The sequence below is a fragment of the Micromys minutus genome (assembly GCF_963924665.1).
Source record: "Micromys minutus genome assembly, chromosome: 17".
In the NCBI taxonomy this organism is placed as follows: Eukaryota; Metazoa; Chordata; class Mammalia; order Rodentia; family Muridae; genus Micromys; species Micromys minutus.
Genome location: NC_137952.1, coordinates 42,130,283 through 42,139,894, shown reverse-complemented (window position 1 = coordinate 42,139,894; position 9,612 = coordinate 42,130,283). Strand labels below are relative to the sequence as shown.

At 41.8% G+C, this 9,612-nt stretch overlaps 1 protein-coding gene across 5 annotated transcripts in view; it reads right to left on the bottom strand.

Annotated features, from left to right (window-relative positions):
* Positions 1–282: 282 nt before the first annotated feature.
* The window catches only part of PLCB4 (phospholipase C beta 4), a 354,199-nt gene continuing 344,869 nt past the window's right edge, over positions 283–9,612 (bottom strand). For all 5 annotated transcript variants that reach the window (XM_080931463.1, XM_080931466.1, XM_080931462.1 and 2 more), the window contains 4 exons: positions 7,292–7,349; positions 6,786–6,872; positions 3,786–3,822; positions 283–1,834 (listed from right to left, as the gene is read on the bottom strand). In XM_080931463.1, coding sequence (XP_080787589.1) covers positions 1,746–1,834; positions 3,786–3,822; positions 6,786–6,872; positions 7,292–7,349 — 271 coding nt within the window. In that variant the 3' untranslated portion in view covers positions 283–1,745. The remainder of the gene's footprint in view (positions 1,835–3,785; positions 3,823–6,785; positions 6,873–7,291; positions 7,350–9,612) is intronic.

Genomic DNA, 9,612 nt, shown 5'->3' with positions numbered 1-9,612 from the left:
CAAAGAAGAGAACCAGGAATTTAACGGAGTGCAGAGCTATTCAACTCATACCCATACGAGAAAAAGAAAAAGAGCTCATGTATGTAGAATCTGTGTGTTCTGTGTCAGCTGGGGGGAGGGGACCATAATGGGGATATGAACAAAAGCAGCCCCCTTTTTTTAAACAATGAAGAGATCATATATGAAGAGGCAAAGGTTTTCGAGAAAGCATTGTGGAAGCAAATACTCTGGTTACATGTATTTTCATTCTTTTATTAGAGAAGTTTTACATTGAATCTCAGCCGTCATGGTAACATAATCTTCTCTGCTCTTGTCAGAGAACACATGGTATCTATTTGCACAACCATATACAACAATTAAGTTGGCATTTTGCATCCTAAGTCAGGAGTCTGACTCTTTCTGGGCTGCCAGGTCTCCGCATACTCCTCTGGGCAGCGTGACTTGATCTCCCTGGTCCACTTTATGTGCCACCTGCAAGGCGACTAGAGCAGGCGAGAAGACCATGCAGATTAACACGGTAGCAAATCGTTTGGATATTTAACAGACATAAAAAGGTTATTTCCTGATATGAAAGTCTGAAAATCTGCATAAATATCTTCGTGTAAAATTAAATTAGTTATGTTTTTTTTTCAAACTAGAACTTGAAGTATCAAGAATGCCCACATAATTCATATACACATATATATAGACTTTTTTTCATTATGCTAAAAGTCTTGATAGTCAAATAATATTCTGTGCCATACATTTACTTAACCAGTACTTATTTGGTGTTAGGTTAACTGTGTCTGAATGGGTTAGTCATAACTGCTGCTTGTGCGTCATGCAAAGCATTACATCTACGATTCCTGTTTACTAGTCTTCTTGTGTGGTAATGTTTAGATGACTTTGCGCTATAACCATGAGAATTCAGGAGCATAAATACTTTGTACATGGTCACATTTACAAACGTTTGCCAATAACCACCCCGCGGTCCTTATAGTGTATAGTGAATTTCAATATGAGGAATCTGCAGAAGCAATTCCTACCAAGCAGTGTCAGCTGTAAACGTCCCGGAACGAGCCTGCCGAGTCCCCCCTTGGCGCACTAATGACCTTGGCACAGGTACACCATTTTATGTCCCTATGGTCCTAACAGTTTCTGCAACATTTACAGGAAGTTAGCGTCTTATGGCATGGTAAAGACATGGCACTTACTGATGAGGTAACTTAGGTGTAGAAAATTCTGCAAAGTGATTTGTACAGCAGATCACCGCTTCTGCTTATGGACTGTAGACAGAGTTTCTTCTAGTGCATGCACTTACTACTGAGTTACTAATGCACTAATTTTTTTTTTTTTTTTTTTGCAGCAGCTCAAACATGTCCTAATGCACCATGAGTTATCACCAAGTCTACTGGCTATCTCACAGCAGACATGTTTAAGTTGTGTATCATGGTTTAACTCTGCCTGTCAGGAATAGGAGATCTCTCTCTCTCTCTCTCTCTCTCTCTCTCTCTCTCTCTCTCTCTCTCTCTCTCTCTCTCTCTGTGTGTGTGTGTGTGTGTGTGTGTGTGTGTTTTCTTTTGGTTGGCCAAAGAAATTCAATACTCAAATTGTTAAACAGAAGAGCATTTGGTCATTCCCAGTCTGTGGTTTCGGGTAACACCGTGTCTATACATAAAAGAAACACAAAAGAGAACAGCTTTTGTCCATGGAGTCTGTGTTCAGAAGCTGGGCGTGATCTTCTGGTGTGCCACGGTCTTCCAGCTTCAGTTTGCACTCTGGAGTTTCATACTACTGTTGCTGGTCTGCGGTCCATCTCGGCTTCCAATTTCACCATCTGCTGCATCTCCTTCGCCTACAACACCAGAAACACAGCCTTACACTGGAAACTCCCATCTGGAGGTATCCACCGGCTCTAGCCTCTCTTCCCACTAACCCTATTCTTATTACATAATCAGCAAGCAGATGGACAGCCTCAGAACCTCTAGGGATTATTTTCAGAAATGCAGAATCTTGGAGTTTGCTTGAGATCCACAGAATCTTTATTTCAACAGGATATTCCAAGAAACTTTCATGGTACACAAAAATCTGAGAACATCTCACCTACAAATTTCTGGGAAAACCACATGAGAAGAACTTGAGCCAGATACTTAGATGATGTCAAATCAAACTGTTGATTTAGTGTCATGTGTTGTGACTTTGGATAATTCTATCTGTTTCAGAATAGCATTGCTTACATAAAACTAATTTCTCAAGCGGCTTGAAGTTTAATTAAAATTAATTACTGCAAAGTCCATCACTGGGGATGGCTAGGTAAGAAGAGCATGTATGTTACACAGCTTTGGCTAGAGTCCTACAGACATATGCAGGATGCCAGAAACTTTACTCTCCAAACTCCGGCCTCTTGCTTCTCTGAAGTAATTTACTTTTTATGGACTGGCAGGATGTAAGCCAGGACGAATTTAATGTCGGGAATTAAGACAGTCACTAAAGCAACAAGCTTACTGGAGAGGGGCTATAGCAGCAGTTTCTAGGGTTGAATATTGGGGAAGTCAATCAAGTGACTCATTTCAACTTTGACTTTCCAACCAAAGCCTAGATGCCCAACCCACATGCTTGCACTTTTTGGAAGGGTAAGAAACCCCACCCCCTTTGTTCACTGATTCACCACTGAAACAAAGGACAGGTAAGAATGGAAACATTCTGAAAGGAAGACTCTGAAGTGCTGTGATGTTACTGTTTATGTCTGCTTTGACGTTCCAGCTAAACAGAAGGCCAGAGGAAAGGACTGGCCAGTTCTAGATCATACTACAAGTGCTTAAATCTCCCAAATAAAGTAGCAGAACAAAAATCCATTTATACCACAGACAATGCAGTCTTGTTATTATTATTTCAACATTATGGCTTTCAGTTTCCTTTTAGTGAGGGCAGATATGACATCACTAAATAATTTTAGAGCCATGTAAATTTGGGGTTAGTGAGTCTCTCTACCCATATAATTTCAAATGCCTGACATACAGTAATATTCACAAGAAAATGAAGAAATGGAGAAAATATACAAACATGAAGTAATGACACAAACAGCGTCCATAGGAGATGACAGTGAGACATTTTTAGCACTGGACGTTAAATGACTTGGTGTTCAGCGAGCAGCGATAAAAGATTCCCTACATTTTGGCTCCTTTGCATTTAAGGATTCTATTGAGCATCGTACGAAATGCATAATTAAATGCCATTAAGAGATTGTCCTGAGAGCTAAAGTGTTACGTGAGCAGAGTGACCATCCATTTCTATTGCTTGGGACCACTTAGCAGATGTCTGTCTATTACAACAGACATTTTTCTCAAAAACACTTTGTTTCGGTTTCCAGTAACCAATTAAATAAGTCACCTTATTTAAGGGGCGACTAGCCATAGGCAGACCAGACTTAACAGAGAACATGGCAAAAACCATTGTATTATAACATTTCTGCACATAGACCACAACACTACATCATTGAAAAGCACTAACAAACATTATATAAAAATAATGTTCTTAGTCTGGGTTGTCTTCATGGTAACAACCCAGTTCTTGGATCTGTAATTGGAAATGCCGACTAAGACACTACCACAAGCAAGTGTGACAGCATTTCAGATTGAGGAATATGAGGAATTCAAGCATGAAAGAGCCAGGGTTTTAAGCCTAAACCTTTAAGATATCAGTTAACTACGACCACATGGGAGTCATAAATGGAAATCAAACCAAGAATACTGACATAGCCAAGAAGGAAAGCAAGGTCTTGCTTATCATCAAAATTTCAGTCCTACCTTGTGTTTGGGACACTGCATGACAGGATTTCAAAAGCTGTTTGTACAAAAATAGTAATGTCAAAATTGAGTCATAATATAGAAAACAAGGAAAATTAATGAATACTGAGAGTGATTTTGAGAAAGAAATGCAAAACCATATACAGAAAAGCACAAGGGCTAAGTGTCAAACATGTACACACTCATCGGCAACAACTTCCCCCAAGCTGAGCTCAACAGTAAAAAGGAATAACTAAACAACCAACCAACGCCCACAGCACAATGTGTGCCTCTCTCCTGTGAGTGGGCCGGAGCCTTAGCTTTGCTGAGCCCTTTCCCCCACTCTACTGAATGACAGGGCTGATGACAGATACTGATTTTTTTTAAGACTTGAATGTGACAGTAATGGAATCATTAAATGTCTGGAATGGTACATGTCAAGACAGATGGAACACTGGTCGGCTGGAGGACTATGAGAGAAACTGAGTCACAAGATTACGATATGCATACATATATGCCCTGGCCCTTGGAAGTCTAAGTGAACAAAAGAAGCCAGGCTAGAAAGTGCTTTGCAAAGGACAAGATCCAGAACCAAGACCACAGTGTGCGAGCCCTTTAGCTGTTTCTTCCGATGCCTCTGACAGTGGTCTGGTTAGTTACAGAGGTCCACCAGGCTGTATTGTGGGGTCGCTAAGGCATGGCTCAGAGGACTGCAATAGGGAAGATGTAAGGAACCATAAAAGGTAATATTATATGCATGTTTAAATTAAAGTATTTTCGGTTTACACACAGTGAAGAAACCTGGAGCTTAATGATGGGTTGGAAGATTGCTTTAGAAGTCTGGGGATGTTTCAATATGGTGACTTGTTTTGCTACAGGAATGTGTACTTGGCTTTGAAGGAGGTTCTGTTGAATGGCTCTAGCCTTTCTGTTTATGAGGAAACAAGGAGATTCCCGGCATCTCTGCCCTACGCACAGGAGAAGGTTGTGGTGGACAGAAGGATTGAGGGTCCAGTGCTCCTTGACCTTCATGTAAAAAAAGACATACTTCGAAAACCCAGTGTTTGACTTGCTACTCGGGAAGAGATATTATATTCTCAAAGTGAAGCCTAATGAAAAATTTCAATTCCCAATTCTATATTAGCCAGAAGTTTTTATTTGAATGTTGTTTCCTTGAATATCAATACATTTAAAAAAATCTGAACATTTTTCTTGTATGGGTGCTTTCTTAAGTTTCTGTGACTCAAAACCTCACTTTGTGAGTGGTAGAGGTTAATTGTGACATATTAATAGGTATTATATGAGTTTTAAGAGCAGAAAGCCCTCATCTTTCCAACATAATCCAATCAATACTACCAGTAACCCAGGATTTTAATGCAAGTGGTCTTATGTGTTTCAAATTACCCATGTATTAGTACATGCTCACAGTGAGTTCTTTGTTATGCTTTAAAAGTAGCAACACCTGAAAACTGTATTCTCTAGCTATGTAGTGATGAGTAATTTTTAGCACATTTACATTCTTTAGTCAAATTTGTTGCTAAGCAACACAATAATTTCTAAATAGTTTCTTAATTTAGATAGTTAAATCCTAAGTATGCCCTGCCTTTCATCAGGACCTTCTTTAAAGGAAGATTCTAAAGCCTCTCAGGAGCTGTTCATCCTCTGCCTTCCTTGAACCTCCCTCCCCCTCCCTCAAAGTGAGTTCTGAAGCTCTGGAGATCATGGTGGCTTTACCAGTCTCATGTTGCCTTGTGAACACATACTGAGAAGTATTTTCAGGACAGAAAACAGAAGTTGCATAATGTGTCCCAGAGTGTGATGTATTGATGAGTTGGTCAAATGAACTGGACTGCCAGGACCAAACATGTGTAGTGTCTCTCTTGAGGACCCGGGTAGTATTCATGACTAGAACTAATTAGCTGAACTTAATGCCGACCCATCAGAGGACTGCGTTCTGTCCAACAGAGAATGAGGACTTGAGACAAGTAGCTAGGCCTGTTACCTAAGCTACAACACACACATGCAGAAAAAGACTCCGGTTTTGTGTTCCACTCTTAAGGACCATTTGAAATGTAATTCCTTCTGAAGCATTCTTCAGGATGAGCTATTAACTCTGAAAAAAAACCCATCTTAGATAGGATTACTTCCTAGAGGGGGAAGGGATGTAAAATAAAAATGCAGTATGATTATTTCATCAAAAGTGAGATATAGTTTCTAAACTGTAAATGATGGACAAAATCCAATGTCACAACTGAGATCAAAATGGGACCAAGTGAGAGAGAGGTAATGAGCTCCTGGCCGGGAGTTCCTGCCGGGTGAGGGCAGGCTAGGGGACAAAGAGCTAGAGGTCCAAAGAAAAGTCACTGGGCTATGGCTGCAGTGGGATGAAGCTTCCTGTGCTTTGTGGAAACACACTTGTCCAGGGGCCTTCACTGACTAAGGAGGGTTTGATAACTCTTGCCATGTACAATTGCTTCTTCTCTATTTACTGTTTTTCTTTTTTTGAGAAACAAAAAATCCCCAAACAGACAGTGAGCAGATGCTGAGCACTCTTTGTTGGGTCGTTGAGTTGTGGGGGCAAGAATCTAGTTTTCCCAGTGCAGCCATGGGAAGAACTCACAAGTTCGCTTTTTAAGACTGATGCTAAAAATAGTCGGCTCTTCTCTTTTTGCTTTTAATACACTAGCACCCACAGGCTGTAAGGTGTAAAGCTGCAAACAAAAATGGAGAAGTGTTTTGTAACCTGTTTGCTCAGATCCTCCCTCTTAGAACCATCACACTTAGACCCCATCCTACCATAAACCCAAAGGACAACTTTTTACTTCTAAGCCCCCATAGCCACTGTCTCTCCCCTTCTACAAGAGGCCCTTCTGTTCTTTTTGGGTGAAGAGAAGGAAGAAGAGTGAGCAAGTCTCTCCACCTTCCACTGCACTCCCTGGCCACAGGCGTCCTGTGGGCCATGGCACTGAGCCCCGAAGCCGACGGGCTGCCTATGTCTTATGTTCACACTGGGCGAAATACCTGCTCATTTTGTTTCTCTAGGAATTCTAGGTGCTCCAGTTGGACTTTTTTCAACTGATCCATTTCTTTCGACTGCTTCATCGCCAGCTGGAAAGAAAATGAGGTCAACGTCATGTTGTCTCAAAATCATAAATGCTGGATAGCTTACTGGGTTTACAATTTAACTGATCACACTTCTCAAAGAGGAATGATGAAAGACTCGAAAAGCACTAAGGGTTTAAACTTGTACTGTGTGTTGGGCAGATCCTTCCTTCCCAAGTCTTAAGAAATGGCCGAGCACTTATGCATGACTGGAAGGTGGCATTGTCACCCCCACGAAGCGCTGTCAGATAATTTCCATCATGATTCTAGTAAGAGATCACTTTGGCTTTCAGAGAGGGGCAAAGCTGGAATATTTAATGTGCTGAAAAGAAAATGAAATTAAGCAACTCAGCATGCATGGTTGGGATGTAAGCACATGGCGTTCTCTTTTCAAAGAAGAGTGCTGAGAGAATGTGGGTACTCACTCGCTTTCTTTCTTCTAGAAACTTTTTAGTGTTGCTGCTGTTCAACTCCCTGACTCGCCTAAAGACAACGGAAGACAGGAACAGTCAGTGTAACCGCATGTGGGAGTGTTTCACTTACATCCAGAAGACACTCTTCCCTCGCTTCCTGGGGAACATTCTTGCTTCCTTTCCCTTTAATTCTTATTGTAACATTTTCCAAACACACAAAATAGAAAAATAGAAAACCACCTGGACACGTCACTCAGATTAACCAATACTTATATTTCTTTGTGATTTCCTGTTCCCGTGACTGTGTGTTTACCTGTGTGAGTTTATTTCCATCATGTATGTGCAGGATCCCTAAGAGGACAGAAGGTGTTGGAGCCTCTGGTACTGGAGTTATATACGTTGAGGTTTTGTATTGCTAAGCGCAGGCCTGAGGTCTGTATTTAGCCCCTATGACCAAGTCATTTCTGACTGCTAAATAAAGGTACCAACAGCCAATAGCTGGGCAGAAGAAATATAGGTGGGGTTTACGTTTCCTATGGCTTGGGGGCTAAGGGGAATGGACGGGGGGCTGGAGGAGTGCATGAGGAGGAAGGAGAAGCCACAGTGGGTGAGGAATCACAGGAACCTGGCCCTGTGGGCTGGCCAATTGGAGTTAAGAGCAGCAGCAGCGCAGATGAAACACAGTCGGTAATACTCAGGGTTAGCAGAAGGAAAGTAGGCTCACAGTATGGAGGGTAGAAGTCTGCTCTGCTCCTGCGCTCCTGCAGGCTTATTGTAAATATAAAGCTTTGTGTGCGTCTTTCATCCAGGAACTTGAATAGCAAAGGCGGGGGCCGGGGTTCAATACGTTCCACAACAGTTGTAGGCAGTTGTGAACTGCCAAGTGGGTGCTGGGAAGCAAACAGAGGTCCTGTGCAAGAACGGTAAGCACCCCTTAACCGCAGAGCCATCTGTCAGGTTCCTGGTCTCCTATTTTTAAAGAGAGAATATAAGCTTCCTCTGGATTCCTTCAGATTCTATTTTATCTTCTTCCTCTCCTTGGAGGAGGAAGTCCTGAGGCTGGCAGAGGCTTTCTTAGCCAGATCTTAGTATTTCTATCCAAAATGGATGTGTCCATGTGAAATGCATCTAAGTGTTCTCAGACTTTCTTGTGTCAACGACAGACTGATGTGCTCCAAACCTGAGTCTGACTCAGAGGGGCTGAGAGGGTGGGGTATCAGCATTTCTAATGGGATCCCACAAAACTCTGATACTTTAGGCATGCTAACATCCTTTTGTGTTTTTTCGGGACTTAGGATAGTTTGGGTATAGTTCCTTCAGAAACCCAAGCTCCCAGACTTGCTTGCTGGTAGGATTCTGTAGGATATTCAGATTCATCTTCACTCCAGGGTTCTGCCCCTCAGTTGGTGCACTGTGATATTTTAACTGCGTGCCTGATTCTAGATGTGGGGCTTCTCATGAGGACGTGACACAGAAATGGATGAATTCCTGCAGTCATGGTGGACTCTTAGAATTCTGTGCTCCTGTCCTGTGTAGGTTTCCTTTTCTCTTAGAATAGTGCTTTTTTTTTCTTCTTTGAAAACTTATACACATATGTGCTGAAAATTTCCTCCAGCCTTCCTCTAGCTTCCCCCAGGGCCTGCCCTCCAAGTTCATGTCTTCCTTTGTTATAATTGTCATCATGAATAACCCCCCAAATCCAATTAGCGCTGACTGTGTTCACACGGATGCGGGGCTGGCCACGGGGAAGCGCCTATTTTTCAAAGCAATTTCCATTCGTGCATTGATTCAAATTCACCATCAGCACTCTAGTTTCTTTGAAGAGGATTTGCCTGTTTATTTTCACTTTTCATTCCAAACATCGCTAATTTGAGTTTCTTTTCCCCTCTTGATCATTCTTGCGGACGGTCTGAGTGATTCTTTCTTTGCCATTTTCAGACAAGCTATAACTCTGAGTGCTTCCTCTTGCTTTGGTTCCTCTTACTTTAGCACTAAGCATGTCGCCTGACGTGGGATCTCGATGTTCACTCTGGTTCCTACCGTTCTACCTTCCTTGAGTGTTCGGGCCGCTCATTTTCACCTTTTAAGAAATACCCAGGCCTTCTGTGTCAAAGCCACCAGAGTTTGTCCCTGATAAGTAGCACTTGCACTTTTGTTTTGTATATAAATACTTTCCGTTGAAAAGAACAGGTTTTTTAGTGTCTATTGCTCTTGCTAAATCCTACACTGTCTTTAGCTTTCAGCAGTGAGGTAAAGCCACAACCATATAAAAATATGTGACTGCCAGTAACTGGCTTTTTGGCACAGCGGTTATTATTATTAGTTTAGAAACA